Genomic DNA, 23,991 nt, shown 5'->3' with positions numbered 1-23,991 from the left:
TTCGGTCAAATCCAGATGGGGGGGGGCAAAAATGGCATCAGGAAGTGGTAGAGACCACCAGTGCATTTGCCTCCTCTGCTGGCATAAGGGTCACCCACACTGGTGGAGAGAGCAAATATGCTGGTGTCTGGGCACCATACAACTCTGGATGTCACTGGAGAGCTACACTGGCATCCTAATGGACACTGGTGCAAAGGGGGTGGGGGTGGGGGTGTGGGCCACGTGCATTTGCAAGACTGGAGGCTTCTTTAGTCAGCTTTCACCAGCGTTCCAGCCCAGGAATGCTACCCTGTGAGGCCACAGACTTATGCCACACAAAACTGTGCCATTGGGTGGCTGGAGGCCTTTTGATTTTCCTCCTTTCCATACTGCCCGAATCCCCTTTGGGAGTGGTGTGGTGCCATCTTCATTGTGCTGTTTCCGGCTACTACTACCTTTTAGTATATTTTCTTTTCTATAAATACTGATGTCCATGTGTGGAATATAGCTTGCATATTTTAAAGATAATATAACTTATAGCTTGCTACATGAATATATATTTGACCATTTGTACATTACTGGTAGTTGAGAAGTTGATGAATGCAGCAACTTCACAATCCTATGGTCACAAGATGAAAGAGACAATACGAGCAACATAGAATGTTAGTAAACACTAAATGTTTTTTGTTAAATTATCTCGGCGCTCCAGTGGTCACAGAGAACAATATTCACAGTTCACAATAATCAGTAGAATCCAGATAATTACTAGAAGTCCTGTAGGAAACTCACCAGTAGGAAACTCACAGGCTGGAGTGACCTGGTGGGGGAAATAGGGGAGATATCATCAGCACCTCAGTGACATCATTTCCAGTACAACCTGAAATTGATGTCACCACATGGGGGTCATGCTCTGACAGTCACCCAAAATCTGATAGAAAGGCCAGAACATATGGTGAAGCTTAGGGTTGGAAGAACTAGTGCAGTTCACGTCTTTCCCCTCAACCTGTCAGGATTGCAGAAACAAGGAACTTATCACTTTTAGTTTGGCATGGCTTCTTAGCAGACCCACATTGGTACTGCATGTGTGCAGACCAGCTGCCAAAAATGATCTCCAAAGCTTTCTAGTAAGTTAGGAGCATCCCTCTTCCCTTTGACACTTTCCTGCCAAAAACAAGCACAGGAAGGGTGTAATACTCTCCCAGTCTTCCTTCTGCCACCATGAAAAGAGGATCTCCAGTGGTGTTCTGTGTTTCTTCCCCACCTCATTCTTGAGAGTGAGGAGACTTATTTCTCTCAAAAGTTTTTCCCATCAATAATCATTCTAGTGAAGAATCAACTACATTTAAAGAAGAAATGCTTCTAAATTTCCACTTTAGTTGTGACTGAAAAGGGGCCTTCTCAGGGTTGTGCTGAAATTGAAGGTTGTGCTGACTGTGGCATTAAAATAGTCCTGATGAAGGAGCGTTCTCTGTGCCCTATCTGCCTGAGAGAATCACACAACCGAGCTGCTTGCTCTTTTTGTCAGCAATTTACCTTGAAGGCATGATATGATAGAGCTGGCCTTAAAAGAGCTCTTTTTCAAAGACTGGTTGTGTGCCAGCCTGAATAAAGGAACTTTGTCCCTCCCTGGTGAGGTGTGGTTTGACAGAGCCTCAGACTCACTGACTCAGATTCAGGTTTTGGTTGCATACCAACCTGAATAAAGACACACTCCACCTCAATGACTATGTTGTTCTGAGGGGAGAAACTAGGAGGTGTTGCCTGACAGAGCCTTTGATTCAGAATGGCTCTTTTCGAAAGCTTTGGCTTTGTATTGGACTCTCAGGCTTCGTATTGGATTCTCAGGCTCCAAGAGGACTGATCAAAATCCTCACACAACCCATCCATGTGGACTGGTGAAAACTATTACACTCTGTCTTCTGTGCATAGCTGTTCAATGCTGCTCATTGGCTCTCTCCAACAGAATGCTCTTTTCCTTTGCCATGTTCCTGCACGTATTTTGGTTAGGACACTTGTGAAAACTTCTCTTTCTGTTTAAAAGGCAGTGCTGAATAAATGCAACTTTGGTAAATTCAGTACATTCAGAAAACTTTGTTTTCTCGGGGGCTCTGGTGACAGCATGGAGAGAACCAAAAAAGTAGTTCTCCTCCTGGTCATGTAGTCATTTCTGTGAAAAAGTGCCAGAGGGAGCACAGACATTCCTAGACTACTAGAACTTTGAAAATCTGTCATGACCCCAGTTCAAACTGGGACTTTTTATTGTGTTCCTGGTATTAGAATAAATTGCATTGTTTCCCTTGAAACATTTTCTCTTCCATTTTAGAATGGAATAGTTTGTTGTTCAAAAACAGAAAGTTCATTTCTTCTCACTATGCTGGAAGATACCCTGAGCACATAAGGGGAAGGGTGGCATACAAATTAAATAAATATTAAAAATAATAAATGATAATTAAACATAGTTGTGGAATGCTAAAGTTTCTTGCATTTTAGAAAGTGTATTTTCTAATTTTTCACTCCTGTTGGAAAGTAAAACTTTAGGTGAAATGGCTAATAGTTGCTTTGGCCCCACTTTGGTCCGTGATAACAAAATGGCATCATCTGCATAAAGCAGCAGAGATAACCTTGATTTACCAAGATAGGGCTGTGAGTATCATACCCTCTCAAAGGGGGCGCTAAGTCATTTAAAAAGAGGTTGAACAGAGTCAGTGCAAGAACACAGCCCTGCTTGACCCCCTTATTAAATGTGGATTTTAGGGGTCAGAGTGTTTTCCAGGTTGCACTTTACTTGGCACATTGTATTAGAGTGAAGTGCAATGATTAAAGAGAGAAGTCTCTTCTCTACACCTAGGCATTCAAGCTTCCTCCACAAAAGATTTCTTGGCACAGAGTCAAAAGCAGCTCTAAGGTCGAGAAAAGCTGCATATAGCTTGGACTTATTTACCCTGGTATACTTGGAAATCAGAGTGCTGAGGACCAAATAATGGTTGAAAGTGGATTTACTCCTCTGAAAACCAACTTGCTCTGGCCTGAGTATTTTATTCTTGGTTACCCAGCAGGACAGTTTATCGAATAATTACTTGGTGTATAGTTTCCCGGGATAGATAATAAGCTAATTGGATGGTAGTTTGTAGGTAATAGTCTTCCTTTTTAACAACTGGGACAACAATTGCCTCTGTCCAGAGCATTGGTACTACCCCTGTTTTGTTAATAGAAGTAAATACAGAGATGAGGACAGGGGCCCACCAGTCCATAAAGGTCTTAAACAATTCAGGGGGAAGAAAATCAGGGCCTGAGATTTATGACTTTTGAGTTGAGCTATAAGCTCCTTAACCTCTTGGTCAATAACTGGGAGCCATTCAGGATACATTCCATATGTGGTGGACTATAAAGATTTGGGCCAAAGGAGGTGTCGTTGAAAAGTCCAGAAAAATATTGAAACCAGATATGGCTGTGTATAAGTGCAGGACTCATGGGAGATGGATGGAAATCTCTGGAAGTTAAACTCCAAAATTTTTCAGAGTCATTTTGGGAGATTGCTAGAATGAGAGCCTCCCCCCCCAAAGGATCTTGATAGCATTTGCCCTGTTTTCTTTAATTTGTATCTGCAGCTGTTCTCGAACAGAGCAATATTCCTGTAATAGGTCATTATCGCCTGTTTTCCTATACCTGACATATATACTACACAGGGTTTGTTTAAGTTGATGGCAAATATCATTGAATTGTGGACTTTTTTTCTTTACACAGCTGGTTCTTTTGGGGGCAGATGAAAGAGAGCAATTTTCGATAATTTTTTTTTGTTATATTTTCAAATAATTCCAAAATCTCAACTGAGCATTCAGGCTGTAAAATTTCATTTTTCAGGTCCATGAAGTTCTGGGAGTGCCGGATGTCCTGAATCTTGTGTGCAATTAAATCCAACCATCCCAGTTTAATTAGGAAATGATTACAGCCATAGGTTGTTAAGGGAGGACAACTGATGTCATGATTAAGAGTGACAACCTGTGTTCTGTATGAAAGTCTAATACCCTGTCAATATGCCCAGCTGACACCATAATATAGTCAGGAACACTGCACCCTCTGCGTGACACAAATGTAAATTCTCCCAAGTGTGCAAATCTTTGCCGTCCATTAGGTGGGGGCAGGTTAAAATCAAGACAAAGGTTAAAAAGAGTAACTCCTGTCCTGATGATTACCATATCTTTAGAACTTCTTGGAAGGGAAAAATACCAGGGCAGAAGATCAAGGTCAACTTCAGCAGCGTTACTGATCTCTAATTTGTTATTTCCCACTGTCATTAAAATCACCTTCCATAATCATATCAGAATGATAAATATATTTGATTCAATTTGCCAATATACTGAGGCAACTGTGACCATTGCTCGATCGAGGTATCCTTGTCCAAACATGGAGAAAAGTAAACACTGATTAAAATTACGCTAAACTGATTCCCCTTTAAAAGCACGGCTTGGACAAAGTTTTGACAAACTGGGAGCTCTGTCAGAGAAGCTTCCAGATCCAAATTAATTAAGATGGCAAGGCCCAATTGGCATCTTCCCGAGGGATTCGATCTAAAAGCTGGAAGACATAAGGACTTGAAACCTGGGGTGAGATATGTGATGAGGCCCAGGCTCTTGAAGAAAGGCAATGTTGTAATCCGTAAGAAAGTGAACAAATTCTGGGTTAGCCTTTTTGTTCTTCAATTCGGCAATGTTCCAGGAAACCGATTTTATGGGATGTAACACTTTTTTTGTAAAGCCTGGCATCATTCAAGTTCGAGAAGATGATCCAGTGAGTTGTTCATGTCATAAAAAACGCAGCAATTTTCCAAAACTGGAGTTTTTTTGTTTGTCAGATGCTCCTCCCTTGCGTAGTGGTAAAGATGGGATATCTTTCATTGCTTTTGCCTGGAGGGACATGCCCATGAAACCTTTCAACCCACAGGCTATGCAGAGCCGCAGTATAAGGCTGAAAGAGCCGCATGCGGCTCCAGAGCCGCAGGTTGCAGACCCCTGGTCTAATTCGTAGTCATTCAGTGGGTCAGATCAGTATTCATGGATAGATAGTGCATGGTTGTTGTCGTTAGGTTTTGAGGGGTTGGATAGGAAAAGAATTAGGTCTTGGTTCTGCTGAACGGCTTCAGAGTCAGTCTGGGTTCCTTTTAGAGATGCAGCAGAAAACTGACAGTCTTTTGGAATGGGCTTTTGTTTTGAAAGTCGTCTGTAGAACCTTTGGCAGATAGTGGGGCTGTGGATTTGGAATTAGTGACACCTCCTGGAGAATCTTCCTGGAGTTAGGAATTCAAATCCATGCTTGCCAATAAAGTATCCTTGAGTAAATTTAATCTTCCAATGATCTGCCTTTGTTCATGTCTTGCGAGATGGGAAAAAAAGGTTTTCAGGTTATCTTCAAGGATTTCACCTCCATACCAAACACTGGAACTGCCCAAGCTTGTGTCCATCATTTCAACAAAGTGCCTTCAACATTCAGTGCTTCCCAAGGGGACCTTTCTTGGACAGTATTTGTCCTTTCAGCAATAGGCACCTCAGATGGGTGGGCAAACAATGGTGATATTAACAGGTTTTTAAAGAAACGGGTATGCATCATTCAGCACTACTCAAAAGGCACTTTGGAATGACAGAGTATTAGTCTCTGAGGATTGCGTGCCAGATTTGTGCTGGGCAAATATTCTGTAAAGATGAGATTAATCTGGTTTGCCCGTTTGTTCAGCAATACACTCAAATGGCATTTGACCAAGCTCATAGTATTCCATGTAGGACAGAACCACAAAAATTAAAAATTATTAAACAGATTTTATTACGCTCTAATACCAACTGTTGGGAGCTTGACATGGGAGTTTCTGATGCCATCGCTGGCTGAGCAGCCTGGAAGGGTGAAATTCTAATCTTGCTACAAAGCAACTGTTGGTCAGTTATTGTGGCAGAAGTGCTAGCATGATGCAGTCTCTTACTTGAGCTTTCCTGCAAATCCCTGATTGAATCCAGTACAAGACTCAGTCTGGAATTAATGTCGTTAAGTTCCTTGTAAATATTATCAACAGTCACGGCAATAAGATTGCAAATAATTGAGGTGTCCTGATTCATCTCCCTCCTCTCTGGAGTCTTCCCACAGCTGTTTCCAATTAGAGACTGATACATGTCAAAGTTCAGAAGGGTTCTTAAAGGTGCAGCAGTGCTAATTGGTTGAGGTTCCACAGGAATATTTTTATTATTATCATCACTAGATACTGAGGACACACAGCTGGGAAGGTTCTTTTGCATTAGAGGGGCAAAACGATTGGAGGCTGGTATCTGGAAATTGACTGTTTTGGATCCTGTTGCGCTGGCCATAAAGTAATCTCCAATTTTTTACTGTTTTTCGCAGGGGGTGAGCTATGTTCTTCTGTATCAATTTGCCGTTTCCCCAAAGCCATAAATAAAGTCAAAACAAGCAAGTAGACAGCTGAGGACAAAATTAGAAAAAAAAGAGTTAGAGGAAGGGAGGTTTGAATTAGTCAGGTGTAACCTTAAGCCAGAATCATTCTGCGTTTTGTTTAAATAATTAACAGTAAAAAAGTCCTAAAACACAGATAATCTCTGGTAGCAAGTGTTTTGCTGTTGAAAACCAATTGTGCCAGGTTGTTGTATAAAAAAGCACAGTAATAAAGGGGATAGAGGAAAAGGAAAGAGAAACCCCCCCCAATATTTACAAAGCTGTTCACCTGGTCTCCTTTGCCACCATTATCTCTTCCCCACTGGGAATGAAGTAGCTACTCCCACTCCAAATCAAGGAGAGTTAAAGCCTGTTGGAGTCCTGTTAAAAACTAATTAAAACAACATTTTAAAAATAAAAAACTAAGTAGGGTAAAAAAGGAGTTTAAAACTTATCTAAAAGTTTAAAACTTTACAAGGTGGAGGAGCTCAACAGATAGCGACCGCTCCGCATGGCAGCCGGAACTGGATGAAGACAGGATATAAATATTTTAATAAGTGCATTGATTACAAATGTGGTATACAGAAACAGTTTTGTACCAACATCCTAGATCAGCATTTCCCAAATGCTGAGTGAAAACAAAGTGCTGGGTCACCTAATGTCCAGGGCTGGGGCCGACTATCTCACCCCATCCTTGATCGGAGGGCACCACCCATCTGGAGCTGGACCAGCCAGGATGATACAGCAGCTTTGGGGCTCGTCCCTGGCCAGCCGACCACCCAGAAAGGGGCCAGGGATGGAGCCGCAGCTCACGGCAGGTATTGGTGCTGCGAGGGAGGTGGGGACAGAAATGGCACCCTGGGGAGCCTCCCTGATGCCGCTGCATGCAGATGAGGCCTGGTGTGGGGCTGGGCTTGCTCCTGCCAAGTCAGCACAGGCAGACATGTGGTGGGGTAACATTCAAATTTATTTTCTTTTACTAACAAATAGACCATCAAAATTTTAGTGGGTCACAGAGGAGAGGTATTAAAATAACCGAGCCATGGGGGAAAAAGGCTTGGGAAACGCTGCCCTAGATCAATGGCTGTGGAAAAACTTATTTGATTGTTTTAGATGTTTAACTAAGTGACATAGACTGGATATATTTCCAGAAAATATATGCATATTTCTATCACTACCATAATGGTAAAAAGTTTAATTTGAAACTCACGGAATTCCTATTCTTTCACTCCACTTCATTGTGTGCACTGATGTTAATATCGAATAACCAAGACTGTCCTTGTCCACTCACTGAGAGTAGTACTCCAGTCATATTATTAATCTATGAAATTGTATACTAAATATGTACTGGGTGGATTTTTGGACACCCCTTTGTTTTATAGTGAATCATGACTACATTTACAAATTTCATGGAAATAATGAATGACATTTTTTCAGCAGTTAAGCAATGATAAATACTAGGATAGCTAATGTTGATGATTGTATAAACATTGAGTGTCAATTTTAAGCAAGGTTGTTATATGAGGAAATATGATTAGATTTATTCAGTGGAAAGTTGAAAGCAGTATTTAGAAACAAATTGCTTTTATTTGCAAAATAACACAGTTAAAGATGCACTTTGCACAATCTGAAAATGAAGCCAAGGGTTTAGTTTTTCACTGTAGTGCAGTCAACGCAATACAAGTCAATATAATTTTACAAGGAAATAAAAAGGACATTCCAAATTGCTGGTCTTTCATGTTTATTAATACATGCAGGTAGTTAGCAATTTATTTTAATGTACAAAGTGATTTGGCATATTTAAATGCAATATGATATGTTTCAGTTGATGGTAATGTTAAAATAATCTTTACATATGATTTTAGCCATTTGCATGTCCTACCTCCTTACAATATGAGAAGAATAACATTAGTTTCATTAATGTTACATGGTGGTCTGTTATGAAAACAAATTTTGTTTCTATGTTTCAGTTGCTGTGTCTTTGAGGAATCAAAAAGTGATCATTCCGCAGTTCCCGGATCTTGATTCTGTATCTCTGGCAAGTACCGTTCAAGTACCGGATCTTAATCAGTTTACATTGTGTTTTGAAGCAACAGACAACAGAAATGAAAGTCATGAATGGAAGGCGTTCTCCTACAGCGAATTTTCAGAATTATTCAGTTTTGGAAAGAGAAAAAGTGGTCATTTCATATTTATTATGGGCACAGAATGTTGGTTAGATGATGCACTTGATACCAATCCACGTGGAGACTTTTTCACAGGAACATTTGAGCAGCTTTGTATAGCATGGGATAGCTTCTCTTACACTATAGGAGTGAGTGCCAGAAATGTGTACAAAACAGTAAACTGTTCAGATGCTTATGGAAAAGTAATTCCTGGCAATGGAAAGTTAGTTCTGGGCTCTGACAGAAATGAAGTGAGCCCTCTCAGTGGAGATATTTACAACTTTCGCCTTTGGAATTTCACAATGAACTCCCAAGCACTTTCCAATCTCAGCTGTGATGTGAAAGGGAATGTTGTAGACTGGGAAAATAACTTCTGGAGTATCCCTGCATCAACCCTAAAAGCAGAAAATAACTTGAGTTGTGGTAAGCATCTTTTCTTTTTTCCCTCTTTCTCTGGCATAGCTGCAAAGGTGTCATGTTAGAAATGAGTTATGTTTATAATGAAAATAAACGAAGCTTCCCAAAGAACAGCCTCACCTTTCCTGAGCTTGTCAGCTCTATCCCACAGAGTGTTTATTGTGCTTCTGATATGTGTGTGTTCTTTTAGTACAATCAGAGTTTCATCATAATATCTAGATAATCTTCAAACATTTTGAAGGACAAACTGTTAACTGTAACATTTTATTTTGTTATAGGAACTAGAGACAATAATTATGAAGAATAACAATAAATATTCTTTGATCTTTCTCTTTAGATTTGTATGCTCAAATTGATTAAGATATGCTCACACAATATTAATAGGGAGTTTTGAGTACTTTTGAAATGAGAAATTCAAGATAAAATGTGTTGTATTCAAAGACTAAACATAAGTTATTTTTGTTTATAAAAAAAATTATGCTGCCTTTTCTGTGAACTTGCCCAGAGTGGTTTACAAAATAAAACACAATAAAGCATTAAAACATTAAAAGTTGTTAATGGAAGCCCAGCTATTGAGCAGCTTAAAGTAACTTTTAGCTCTTTTCACACTAAAAGGATGCTACAGAATTGTGTTGAAAGATTATCCTAAGTTGAAACTCAGGGTAAACAGAAATGTTTGTCCTGGCACTTGAAAGAGAGTATCATAGATTCTAGATGAACCTCAACAGGGCTCAGATCCATAGGCAAGGTGTCAACCAACCAAAAGACCCATTGCAATCTTTACCATGAAGGCAGGGACATGGATAGCAAAGCTTATGAGGCAGATCTGAGCTAGTGTGTTGGGACAGAATGTGAAGAGGAAGCTCTTCAAATTCAGGTCATGAAAGAACATCATGGCCAAAGCTGCACAGCATCGCCCAACTAGGTACACTGTGGGACATAAACACATTTTCTGTGGTTCAAAGAAGTGTTAATAGCAAACTTTAAAAAAATTGTGTTTATGCTCTGCCTTTCTCACTGAGACTCAAAGCAGATTATGCATTGTAAGTCAACACTATCAACAGGATGGTGGATCCAATAAGGAATGCAATAAGATTAGGATTGCAAAACTCTGAAACCAAGGAGAAATCTGAAACAAGTTGGAAACAAAAAGTAAGTATTAGCATGACATGTTGATGCAGAAAATAGAAAATAGCGTAATACATACAGCAACAAATAGTACAGACTTTTTGCAGTTGCATAGTTCACAGTTTCTTTCTCTTCATTAAAATATTTTTGAACCAGTCTATTACACTGTAGCCCTATTAGCTGTGTAATGATTTGCAGAATGCCATGAGTATAGGAGTTTTTATACCGTGATCAGGCAGACTATTCCACATAGTGGGGCTACAAGCAATTGATAGTGTTTTCCCCACGGACAAAATACCCTGGGATAAAGAGATGAAACATCCCAGTTTGGGCATGGCTTCCACATGGCTTCCGGACCTAACTCGGAGCAGCCCTGAGAGATTTCCCTTATCCCGTAGCTTTAAAAAAAAACGATGAAATTGGCAGTTTTTTAAAAAAAGCCTGCACCGATCCTGCTCCCAATTCAAACACTGCGGGAGACAGGCTGGTTTATTTTTCCAGCTTCACTGCCTGCTCTCCCTGTCCCTTAGCTGCAGTCAATCAGAACGTCATAAAAACGGAATCAACATAAACTATGTAAATGTATGCAAACTACAAACTACATAAACTATGTAAAGGTTCATGTGGAAATTAAAATAAACCGGGGGCTCATGCATAATTCACTGGAGTTCTTCCTCCCGGTCTGAATGCACTGATGGGCAGCTGTGCGAAGGGAGAAACCGGGATAAAAACACCCTGGGATATATGATCTCGGGTCTATCCCAAGATATTTTGTCCTTGGGGAAAACACTGATGATCTTGCCCATTTGGAGGGTAGCACCTGCAGGCAGCCTTACTCAGATGAGTGAAGGTATTTTTTAAGAATTAAAGTCATCATTCTTCAGTTCCTGAATCTTGATTCTGCATCTCTGGCAAATACTTTTTAAGTACCAGATCTTAATCGGTTCATCTTGTGCGTTGAAGCAGCAGAGAACAGAAATGACAGTCATGAATGTAAGGTTTTCTCCTGCAAGCTTTGGAAAGAGAAAAAGTGGCCATTTCATGAGGGAGTGGCAGTCTTGCAGGGGAATTGTCTGGGAGTGCTTTCGCTTTTGCAGGTGCACCGTTATCTATTTACTCTGGCCTTGGAGTCCTGCAGCTGGGACGGGCCTCCAGGCTGGACACTTCTGACTCTTTTAGTTCACATGTGGAGGTTAGGGTCTTCTATCCATATTATCAACTGCTTGGCGTCTTTTTCGCCAGAACTGTCTTCTTCTGTTCCTTACATGTCTGCAATAAAATCCTTGAAAACACAAGTGGTTTATTGTCTGATGTGGGAGCTGACATTAAGACAGTTCTACATTGTTAATGTTACCAACTTCAAGCTTTGATCGCCGGCTGGAGTTGTGAACATCTTATTGGCAAGCATGATATCATCAGTAGGGGAACCAAGGAGTACCCTAGGTGGGGAAGGAACAGTCTCCGCTTTTATGGATTATATAGCGAACTTGGTGGTTGAACAGCCCAACGTGGATGCAGCAGCGATTGGCCTCGAATGGTTGCACCTCAGTGAAGCCCTAGGCCAAGCTGATAGCAAAAACAGTCGTGAGTTTTGTTATCCACATTATCAACTGCTTGGCACCTTTTTTGCCAGAACTGTCTTCTTCTGTTCCTTACATGTCTGCAATAAAATCCTTGAAAACACAAGTGGTTTATTGTCTGATCTGGGAGGTGACATGCGCAACCTGTGGAACAATTCCAGATTTGAGTAAGGTCGTTTCCGTATGGCAAAATTATACCTGTGTACCACCGATTTTTTTAACCTGGGTCTGTTTTATCCCGGGGTGTCTGTCCGCATGGCTGCCCATTTTTTGAAGGAATCCAGTGATGACCAGGAAAAAATACTCCAGCTTGTTTCGCATGAGCCCAGAACTTCTATATTTGCTTTGAAAGCATATCTGAGCATGCCTGATGTCTCGCGTTCTGATTGGCTGTTGTTTTTGAGTGGCAGCTGTAAGCATCTCTGAGGTTGCCTGGTGTTCCATGTTCTGATTGGGTATTGTCTTTGAGTGGCAGCTTGATTGAATGTCAGGCGGGGAGATCAGGTGGCTGGGCGGAAAAAATGAACCAGTCTGCTCCTGGTTGGTGTTCACATGGTAGCAAGCTGACCCCATTTTTTAAAAAAAAGAACCTCCAATTTGGCAGTTTTTGAATACCTTGGTACCTATGCAGAAAAGAAATAGGCAGAAGAAATTACTAGGTAAAAGAAGGGAAAGTTACTCCGGAAAATTCTCATATTTGATTGAAAATTTTGGAGTGTTATGTTGTGATATCAGAGTGTACAGTCTTTAATAAAATAATAAACATTATCCTCAGACTAAGAGGATTTCATTTTTCGAATGATAAGGACAATATTTAATGACATCTAAAATACCTCAATTGAGCTTAGTTTTTAATTTTGAGGTCTAATATCCATGCCCAGTATGCTGTCCCTTTATACAGACAGGTTTCTGATTAGAGGTGAACAAAGAACACATACATTCATCTGAACATGATTTCTCATAAATAGTTTAATACCCTGTATGATCAAAAAATGCCTGAGTTATTAATTTGTACTCCTTTTTATGTCTGGATTAGGTCCTTGCGCATGCCCCCAAATCCTTCACCTCTGGTTTATGACAGTAGTGCTAGACCCTGGACCTCTCATAAATCAGATCTTTCAGAACTTATACTTTGGATGTTTGGCATTTTCAGTCTTGTAACTGATATCAGTCTATTTCTTCACTGAAACAGTCAGATATTACAGAGCCTATCAAAGATTGTATCAAAATAGAATGTAAAAAATCTGCATGCAAATTACAATTTAGTTTCTGATACTTTCGGCCATTTTGTTTCTGATTCTCGATGTGGTGGTCGAAATGCCATCAAGTCACAGCCAGCTAATGGCAACCCTGTAGGGTTTTCAAGGCAAGAGACGACCAGTGTAGAGACCCTGGACTTTCTTGGTTGTCTCCTCTTCAAATATTAATCAGGGTTATCTTCCAAAATTTGATAAAATGCGTCCAGCCTAGGCCATCCAGGTCAGAGCAATGTAACTGTTTTAAAAAATCATTACCAATAGCCCTTAAATGCCTTCTTTTAACATAGTAGGAAACAAAGGGCTCCAATGAGAATACTTTTCATAATGGAGAAGGATTAACCACAAAGTATTCTTAACAGTCTTATCTAGATGGGGAGGACTGAAAGCTCACAGGGAACAGTGGAGGTCTGTGTTTGCCCCCTCAGCCGGCACAAGAGGCACCGCTGCCAGCAGAGATGCTGGTGTCTGGCTGCCCCTCAACTCTGTGGCAGTGAAACCCAGAAGTCTAAGCTGCCATGAAGCAATGCCAGTGTCCACTCGGATGCTGGCATGGCGGGGCAGGTAGGGGTGTTCCCAGGGATGGAGTCGACTTTAGTCAGCTTCCATCTGGGGTTTAGGGTTTGAACTCCATGCCCTGGGGCTCAGAGTTACACTACCCTTTTGGGTGGCATAACTCCATTAAGTTCTATGGAGGGCTTCTGCATAGTGGGGCTTCATTTCCTTCTAGCTGCCTCCTTGAACCACCTGGAAGCTTTTTGGAGGTGGTGTGGTGGCATGGCAGAAGCACCCCCCCTGGGAACTGGATTGGTCTGTAAGAATCTTCTAAGAAAGCTAAGAAGAAACTGGTTTTATATTTTCTTTAATGAGGAAGGAGGGGATTATGAATAATGAAGGTGTAATGTTTGCAGATGTGATCAAATTATTTAAAAAGTCTGAAGGTGACTAACTGTATTTTGGTATCTATTTATACATCCATTTTAATAGTTTCAGGTGCAGTGGGTAAAACAGCCACTTACCTTTTAAACTTGGAAAAGTAGTTCACTGCAGATAATGTACAGACATACATAGCTGTCACAGGTAGCACATATTGGAATGAGGCCCAGGTGCATCATTGTGGACAGTAAGCTACAAAATTCCACTGTCCCCTAAAAGTCTAGATAACTTTTGAACAAGTGTTGAGGTAGATAAAATATGTATGCATGTTTATCCCGAGTGTTTGTATAAATATTTTAAATCAAGCAAAATGAAAGGCTGCTCATTTTGGAAAAACTGCAGTTGACGATTGCCAGAACACTTCTTTTTGTTAAACTTTATTAAGTTACATCACAAAAAGATTAAAGGAAAAAACCAAAAGAAAAAAAGAAAAAAAGACAATAACTTGACAATATGAAATGATACTTATGATATATGAAATGATACTGATATGAATATGAAGTGATACTGAAGGAAATGTAGGCCAATCTTGTTGCTTACTTTTTCGTCGTCTTACAAATACTCTCTACAAGATGTCAATATAGAGAAAAGTCAATTTCGAGTTAATATTTTAACAAAAATCTATTTAAGTGGATGAAAACAACAAAGATAGAACATAAAACAAGAGATGATTGTACTGTAGGTATACAAATACTATTTTTACACCATTCTTAATTTCCTGCCTTGTCAATCTATAATACTCACATATATACTCACATGTAAGTTGACTTTTGATGCCCCGCTCCCAAGCTATGCAGGACTTTAAAGGACAAAACCAACACCTTGAATTGGGCTCAAGAGTGGATCAGTAGCCAGTGCAATTGATGTAATATTAGGGTCACATGCTCCTGGTAGCATTCCTGGTGCTAGCTAACTCTTCTGAACACTTTTCAAAGGTAGCCCCAAATAGAGCACATTGTAATAGTCCAGTGCAGATGTGACTAAGGCAGCAATGGCAAACCTTTTCGAGACCAAGTGCCCAACTGCCACCCAAAACCCACTTATTTATCGCAAAGTGCCAACACGGCAATTTAACCTGAATTCTGAGGTTTTCGTTTAGAAAAAATGGTTGGCTTCGAGGCGCACATTACTTGGGAGTAAGCTTGGTGGTAGTCAGTGGCTTTGCTTTGAAACAACCGTGCAACCCTTCAAACAGGTGAATCACAGCCCTAGGAGGGTTTACTCAGTAGCAAGCCCCATTGCAAGCCCCATTGCTTACTCCCAGGTAAAGGATAGCACTTTGGTTCTTCCCATGAAAATCAGTGGGGTTTAACAGCACTTAACAGGGTTACCTACACTCAGTTGTGGGATTTAAAAAATTTAACAATGCTGCACCCCCCACTCAATCAGAACCAGCTGCTGCCTCCCCCCACTCAACCTCCATTGGCAGTGGCGTACCACAAGAATGCTGGTCAGGGAGAGAAAGAATGACCAAAAGAAGGTTGCTTGGAGAAAAAGAATGACAAAAAGAGGGACTGAAAGGCTGCTTGGATAGAAAGAATGATGGAAAGAAAGACAGGATCAGCGTGGAGTGGCAAGGCTAGGTGGAAGGGTGAGTCCCAGGGCTTCATTGATGACTCTCTCCAACTGCCAAGGAGTTCCATGCATGATAGCCACAGGGAAGAGCCCCTTGGCCAGTCCCCTGGGCAGTCAGGATATGATGCTGGCAGATGCCTCCAGGCTGGGTAGAGCCTCCAGGTGCTGGAGCAGTCCACTTCCACAGCCTGCTGCACGCTGGAGGGTGGTGGCAGCGGCGGGAGGGCAGCACCTTAGGGCAGCGGGTGGGCCAGACATGCATGTGCAGGGGGCAGAGGCGGCAGCATCCAGGGTAGGGAGGCTGGAGGCTGCGTACAGGCAGCCCATGGCAACCCCAGTGGAGCTAGGAGGGCAAAGGGCCTGAACAGGATCTTGCTGCCCTACCACCAGCTGTGCTGCTTTTTGCCAGTGCTGTGCCAGTGCAAGGCCACTCCACCATGCTCATTCAGCCAGCCAGCAGAGCAGCATGGCGAGGTGGTATTCACCATTTAACAAGCGGTTTGCCCAAACCAGGCCAAGCTGGCTGAATCCCACCTCTGGGTGGAAGTTGCATGGAAAGGTAATAAAAGGGGGAAGACGGAAAAGGGAAAAGGAAGAAGAAGATGGGAGGGAAGCAGGGAGTGGGAGAGAAAAGAGAAGTGTGTGAGAGAGAAACGAAGGAGAGAGAGAGAGACCATGAGAAAAGGAGCAAATGGGGGAGGGTACATGACTCCTTCCCCAAATGCCCATAATGAAAGGCAAGGAAACAAAGACAGCTGACAAGCAGGGAGGGAATTCGGAAGATGGGGTGAGGAGATACTTTTTTGAAAGAGTAGGTAGGCAGTGAGCCAGCAGCAGCTCTTTTTTTGAGTTTGCTCACAACCCTACCATCCACTCCCATAGAAAACCCCTAAACAACACGAAATCAAGCCTCAACGAATCAATTGAACTTGCAATCTCAGGAGACTAGGAAGGAGGCTCAGCTCAGGAAAATCACGGCAGGAAACCAAAGGTCTCAATTTGAAAATCGCCTCCTGTTCTTCATAAGCCCCCCCACCCCGCATGCGCACAACCACTTCAGTCCCAAATGCGCCTCCCTTCCCCCATTTGCGCACCCGCAGACCCACTAGTCCTGCACTGCTGTTTGCCCCTCCCCCATTTCCAAAACAACATTCAATGTCGGGACACTCAGTTGCAAAAATGATCCTCATGCCTGCAAAACAAGTCCTGCATGCGCTGTTCTGCGCCTTTCTAACATCTCTGCCTCCTGTACCTCTTCCTACGCCCCGTCCCCCGCTCCCCCACAGCAGACACCCAGTGCACAGGCACCAAGCCCGCCAGCCGAGGCCTCCCTGGTCACCATGGTGTGTGCACATTGCGCCCAGCAGTCCAGCCCAGCCTAGGTGTGTGTGTGTGTGTGGGGGGGGGTGATTTTCCACCTCCCTACATGACGAACTCTGTGCGCACGTGCCCACAGAGAGGACTCTGAGTGCCACCTCTGGCACACGTACCATATGTTAGCCACCAGGGGATTAAGGCATGGATCACTGTGGGTAGATCCAGCTGAACCAGGAATGGGCACAGTCGCCACACCAGCAGAAGCTGATCAAAAGCACTCCAAGCCACCTTGTTTTCTAAGGTGACTGCTGTGTTGAAAAGCACTCCTAAGCTGTGAACCTAGCTTTTCAAGGGTAGTGTAATCCCATCTAACTCAGGAGAGATCTCAAGTCCTTGGACTGCCTTTCTAGAGAACTGCTGTCTTGTCATGATTAAGTTTTAGCTTGTTCATCCTCATCCTGATTGTTACTGACTTGAATTAAATGAGTATTAATTTTTCACAGACTCTCTAATAATTCCGTGGTAAGATATCAAAAGGATTATTGGTGTATATTTGTTCTAAACCATGCCATGTCATAAAACAATGGATTTTTTTTTTTGCTAATGATAATAGTCATTAAATAGTTGGGTGTAGTGATACAAAATAATATGGGAAAATTCAACACACGCACCCTCAAGTGTGGTTTCTGCAGTTATTTTGTTTGGTTTCTGCAGCTATTATCATTCAAGGTAGATTATAAATTCAAATTTAAATTAAACCATAAAATATGTGATGCCCACATACCATTGAAAACCATAATTAATAAAGCGGCTTTGCAGCACCTTCTAAAAATCTCTAGAGATAGTTTTTCCTCACTTCTTCAGGTAGGCTATTACTGAGCAGAAGCTACTATGTAAAGGTTTTCTGCTGCTGCGATAGCAGCCATAGGTGTTTAGTACATGAAAAGCAGAAGCTGTGGTCAGTGCCAGGTGGGCTACCCTAATGAAGGGGAAGAGCCAGTAGGAGGCAACCAAGGACAAAATTTGGTGCAGTCAACATCTGGGAACAGATATGTGGATTCTAGGACATAAAGAGTCATATCCAGCATCTTACTGTACAGGCTCTGGCTTTAAGACTGAGCCCTAATAAATTTAATCTGTACATTTCTGAATACAATCTTCAGCCTCATACAGGTGTAATTCAGAGATTTGCCATAACTAACGCCAGAAATGGGTGGCTCCAAACGTGCCAGAGAAGGAATAGAACTTAGTATCCTGAGCCTACTCAGCCCATATTCCACCCATCTACATAACATTTCACAAATAAAAACAATCATTTCCCCCAACCTCCTGCCATCCCTACACAGCCACAATGTAGCTTAAGATGCTATTCATTCATTCATTCATTCATTCATTCATTCATTCATTCATTCATTTCTGGTAACCTCTTCAGACTTTTGCTCAAGGCAGGCAGCTTACAATTAAGATCCACAGTGTAAACAACTAGCTATTAAAAATAGCATAAAACTGTCAATAAAATAGAGTAGACCATTAAAAAAAACCAGTAACAACTGATAAGATAACCCCCCTGATTAAAAGCCTGGGCCACAAAATATTCCTGGAGCCTAAAAGAAATAAAGTAGGCACCAAGTGGATGGACATTCAAGGAGGAGGACATTCCAAAGAAAATACCCTGTCTCTAATCACCACCTGCCTCATCTCTGGAGGCACGGGCACAGAAAGCGGTGCTTGGGAGGCAGATCTTAATGGAGGTGGGTCAGTATGAGAGAAAACAGTCCTTCTACAACCAATCTTTGCTGTCATGTAGAAATCCCAATAAAGGTGTCCCTTACTCCCATGAACTATTGAGGGTGTGACCAGAATGCCTTCTGTTAGTTTTTTGTATGTGTTCTTGTGTTGCCGTCATGTCTGTGTCTTCCTTGCATAAATCTATTCTTCACTGCATCTCCTTATTTACTTTCCTCTGGGTCCACTTTTCAGAAAGGAATGTCTTTGTTAGATTTTCTGCACTGCTTCCAGACTTTGCTATTTTGAGACTATTATAACACAAGCAACAATACTGGTTGTAGTGGGAAAGATTCTCGTGGTTTCCGCACAGCCCAAATATAACAGGCTGAGGAAGCTATTTATCCTGTTTGGAGGAAGAACTTCGCACAGGGCTCTTCCCTGAAATGGGTTCAACCCATAATATTATCCTCAACCTGGGTTTTACAAACATCACTAGCAAACTTTTTGGAGGAAACCAAAGGAACCACAGCAACCTGGACTGTTTGCAATCACTTCCTGGAGGGGTGAAATTTCCACTGTGAACGCAAACAGGGAAACCAGGTTAATTAATAATGTGTTACACATGTTATTAGTGTGTGGTGCAGAAACCACCTCTGTGTCCCTTCTTCTTCCCACAAGGTCTCTATGTGTGTGGGAGCAGGGTGGCATCAGTGAGGCATCCTTCCATTGATGGGTTGGATGTTTTTATACTTGGCTGATATAAGATGCCTTTGGCATTCTATTTTGTGATTGGTGGAAGTTGATGTTATTGTAGACTCCAGTGAAACTGCTGTGATCTCAGCTCCAAGTGTTGGTTACTTTGCCATTTCTTTTCTGTACTGAGTAAACATAGGAAATTGATCAGGTGCTCCAAACATTGCACCAGCATCCATGAGTTCTGATTAAGTTATATTGCCATAGGAATTTCACTAAAGGTTTATGCTATTTTAATAGGTTTATGAGAATTAATGCATTAAAGATAATATTCATTTTTAGAACAGTAACCAAGCGTTTTTCAAGGTGACCATTTTCAAATATCTTTGGTATAACATATATATATATATGTTAAAAGATTTTAGTGAATCTTATAGATATCTTAGTTTTAAAGTATTTAGTTCGTTTGGTGGTCAATTTAGTATTATAATATTGAAAGATAAGGTCTTTAACTCCAACTGTAATTTGAATATTCAAAACATCAGTCTTTTCAGCTTTAATTCTGCCTCCGGATAATATCTTTCTCAGGCAAGAGAAGTCTTTAATACCTCCTGCAATCATTGAATTAGATTACTTATGATTACTTTGAAATCAGAACAGGCAAGAAATGAAACAGATCAGAAACAAAAAGCCTTGTGGTGATTATCTGTTATGCTTATTAATTGCTCATGCACAGAAAAGCAGCCATCCTGGTACATTAATTGCACTTCATTGCAATGAAATCCAATAAATAATAAAGAAAAGAGCTTCAATTTTTATATTAATGTTACTTCCATTATCAGCTTGAGTGGCAAAGTGCTTTTATTTTCATTTTTGATTTTTCTGGAAAATGTTTTGCTAATGGACGTGCTCAATATAAGTGATCCAACCTATTGACAAAGATAATCGTCTTGGGATCACAGTGTCTCCCTTTGTTTAATGTGACATTTGAAATGAAATTTCAGGTCCCTAGATAAGTTGCCACATGATGAAGGTAGGCTGTTAAAAATCTATTCATATGTGGATTCTACAAGGCTGACCTAAATATAACTTTTTGGCACTTGAGCTCTGTGCAAGCAAGAAAACTAGGAATGCATTTTGTTTCTTTTTAAAAATATCAGCTGCAGTAGAATTAGCCAGCATCAAACCAGAGTTGTACTGCACTTCTTTATGAGACTGCACAACTTTCTTTCCCCCTCTCCTTTAAAACAAGAATATTTTAGGGAAATGTGCAGGTGAAGCTTTTGCCTCTGTGAAAGGATGGAATGTTGTTTTTTAGGCCTGCTGGCAACTTTAATGGGAAATGTAGATTTCTGTGGCAAAGTCTGAATCATAACAGACAAAGGGTGATGAGAATTCCTTCCATAGAAAACTCATAAATGACACTGCTACAAGCTTTTTTCTTTATTCATTTACACATTCTGTTATATTTATTAAGTTCTTTATGCTAATTAAATTGTAATTTAATTTGTAATATGTTGTAATACATAAGCCTCTTGGAGTTTTCTTTTGCTGAAAATTGTAGACACAAATAAGGAATAAGTGGGCTAGCTTTCACTAACCTCTACAGTAATTTCATTTCAGTGCTAGTCTAGAAGACCATTTTGTATTTACCTATGGAAATGCATATAAGCACATATGATTGTATTAATTTAAAAAGTTGAGTGGTATTTGTGGTTTGAAATTTGCACCAGAAACACAGATCGCTGTAACCACATGACAGCTGCAAATATGTACAGAAGTAACATTTCCTGTTGATACCGAAGCAGTGAATTATATTGGGACAATTTTTTTACACTTTAATTGATTCAATCATTGGCTCATTCCGCACACGCAGAATAATGCACTTTCAAGCTGCTTTCAGGGCTCTTTGAAGCTGTGCGGAATGGCAAAAACAGTTGTGAAAGCAGCTTGAAAGTGCATTATTTTGCGTGTGCGGAATGAGCCATTCACTTTGTACTAAAGTAATAAGAACTTCAGAATTTTTAAAAATTTTTAAAAATTACCGTGATGGACAGGATGCTGTCCTGCCCCTGAAGGGAAAATGAGCCACTCAGAGAAGCACATAGAAGTGTTGATTCAGCACCCAATCAGCTTCCAGATGGGAGATGACATGTTGGAGGGTTCACAGGAGAAAAGGGAGTTGAGTTCTGCCTCAGAGAGAAAGCAATGACAGCTCAGATCAGGCTCAGGCCCTTTCCGCACGGGCGGAATATGGCGGCCTGGGGACAGCAAAAACGCCATCCCCAGGCCGCCATTCGCACAGGGGGCGCAGCTGCTTCGCAGCCACGCCTGCGCCTACGACATCAAGGCAAGCCGGCAGTTTCCAGAGTCGCGCTGGGAAGCGCACTTTCTTGAAACGCCATGGCTTCCGTCAAGCGCTCCCAGCGTTCCCTCCGTTCACTTACCTGCTCTCCGGCCCTCCAGCGCGTCGCCGGGGCCTGGGGACACGCCCCCCTGCTCTGCGACGCGGAAGCAGGCGCGCAGGGCAGGGGAGGCGTGTCCCCAGGCCCCAGCGATGGGCCGGAGAGCAGGTATGTCGACCGGGCGACGGCGCCCAGCAGCGCCATCTTCCCGGTTCTTTCTAGGACCGTCCATGCGGACGGTCCCGGCGGTGTCGGGTCGGCGTCAGCAACGCCGACCCAAGCCCTTCCGCCTCCGTGCGGAAAGGGCCTCAGGAAAAAGAGCAGAGTGAAAGGAAGCTCTGCCTGGTATTGTCTCTTGTCTCTTGTATTGTCTTTTGTCTCTGGAAAAGAAGAGAGTGCTCGACTGGTAGACCTGTCTCTGGTGATGAGTAGACCTTGTACAATTTAGTCTGACTCTTATTCCCTGTTTGCATGAAATCCTTTGTGTGAAAGAGGATCTAACCTAGAGTTAGTCAATAAAAGTCTATTTGTGCCTGAAAGCATTGTAGAAAAGTCTAACTACTCTCTGAAGTAATAACCAGTTTAAATTGATGTGCCTCTGATGGGTTTCTACCTTGTTAACATGGAAACCTGTGTTGCTGCTTTATTCCTTTAAAACCAAACTGTAAATAAATACATCTTCTCAGTTTTTATATCAATCCATCCTCAGTGATCCCAACAATCTCCTTGTGCACCACAAAACTTACCTCACAGCAGTGAACCCAAAGCCTATACTCTTGCTACCTGTAGAACACCTGGAAACTGAGACGGTTTATAGTTCAAAATGAACCTATATCCCAAACATTTTAGGAGGCTGTGTGCATCCCCTCTGTGTGGTGTGTGTGTGGGGGGATGTGTATGTGGCTTGTCACAATCACTAATAAACAAGCAGTAAAAACAAACCAAGCAGTATAAAATAACATTCAGAAGATAACAGTGGTATTTATACAACAGTCCTCAAACTACAAGCAGACTATATGACAGTTTTAAAATATGTCATTCCTAAGTTAGTTTTGAGCCAAGTTAGTCTTATGGCTTGTCTTTCTTTATTTTAAAGGTTCATATCTTGTCCCCTTGCCAACAATTGAACCAACCAGTTGTGCAAACCTAGGAAGCCTTTGTCAAGGTAAGAAATTGGTGCCACTCTGCAGGTGTAAAAAATTTTTTAAAAAGAAAAATTATTATACTGTTACTTTTAAAGGCTAAAAATTAAGGCATAATATGATCGAAGCAAAGAATTTTTTACTCTTAAAATTTATACATATGGTCCATCTGTATACACTGTATATGGAAAGATTATAACTCTCTCTATAACACCATTTCTGTTAAAGTTTTCATTTCTTTAAACTTAAACAGCACATTTTATGACAAAATGAACGAATGTATTTTTTTGGGTGCTGTGTGGTTTCCGGGCTGTATGGCCGTGTTCTAGCAGCATTATCTCCTGACGTTTCGCCTGCATCTGTGGCTGGCATCTTCAGAGGATCTGATGTTGGGAAAGCAAGTGGAGTATATATATCTGTTGGAGTGTCCAGGGTGGGTGGAGAAACATTGTCTGTGAGTAACAAAGAAGGCAACCAGGTCAATAGTTGAGGGCATCTGAATAGAAGTATGAGTAACAATGAAGATGTATTTTTATTGTATTTTTAATGTATTTGTATTTATAATGTATTTTTATTTTGTATATTTTTCAAGCATAGGCAGGGTATGGGTAGTAATCTAAGCATCAAGAATACAAGGACAGACCAATGATATTGATGTAAGCTTTTTCCCTAGGAGCTCATTCAGATAAAACTTTCTAAATTGTGGTTGCACACAGAGTAAGAAGGGTTTTAGAAAATGGCTGATACCTTTTCTCCCAAGATGTGCCTTGCGGTGTGTCTGTATAATAGTATTTGCTTACATTTTGCTTACATACGTTACAAATGAAACAGAAAGGATAGTGGGTGTTACAATAACTACTTTTCTCAATTAACAGGAAAGGAAATTTGTGCTTACTGCCACAGGCGCGCCCACATCCAACTGGTGCTGCACAAGCTCTAGGTGGAGCACTGGATCAGGTTCAAAGTTGTGGTATTAATCTTCAAAGCCCTAAACAGGCTGGGGCTCATGTATCTATGGGACCACCTCTTCTGCTATGTCCCTCGAAGGTGGTTGTGTTCTGGAAATGAAATGCTGCTGGTGATTCCTGGCCCTAGGAATCGGCTAGCCTTGGCCAGGGCCTTTTTGGCTCTGGCCCCTACCAGAGCCCTGTGGAATTTAATGCCATTCCTGATGGCTTGTAAGACAGAGCTGTTTCACCAGACATATGATTGAGGCAGCTATGATGGTACATCAGCTGCCC

General features: G+C 41.5%; 1 protein-coding gene across 2 annotated transcripts in view; it reads left to right on the top strand.

Annotated features, from left to right (window-relative positions):
* ADGRG6 (adhesion G protein-coupled receptor G6) overlaps positions 1–23,991 on the top strand; it is a 131,265-nt gene that overhangs the window by 39,212 nt on the left and 68,062 nt on the right. For both annotated transcript variants that reach the window (XM_048489559.1, XM_048489551.1), the window contains exons 4-5: positions 8,379–8,996; positions 22,705–22,773. In XM_048489559.1, coding sequence (XP_048345516.1) covers positions 8,379–8,996; positions 22,705–22,773 — 687 coding nt within the window. The remainder of the gene's footprint in view (positions 1–8,378; positions 8,997–22,704; positions 22,774–23,991) is intronic.

The sequence above is a fragment of the Sphaerodactylus townsendi genome, linkage group LG01 (genome assembly GCF_021028975.2).
Source record: "Sphaerodactylus townsendi isolate TG3544 linkage group LG01, MPM_Stown_v2.3, whole genome shotgun sequence".
NCBI classification, from domain to species: Eukaryota; Metazoa; Chordata; class Lepidosauria; order Squamata; family Sphaerodactylidae; genus Sphaerodactylus; species Sphaerodactylus townsendi.
This window is presented reverse-complemented; position numbering and strand designations above follow the sequence as displayed.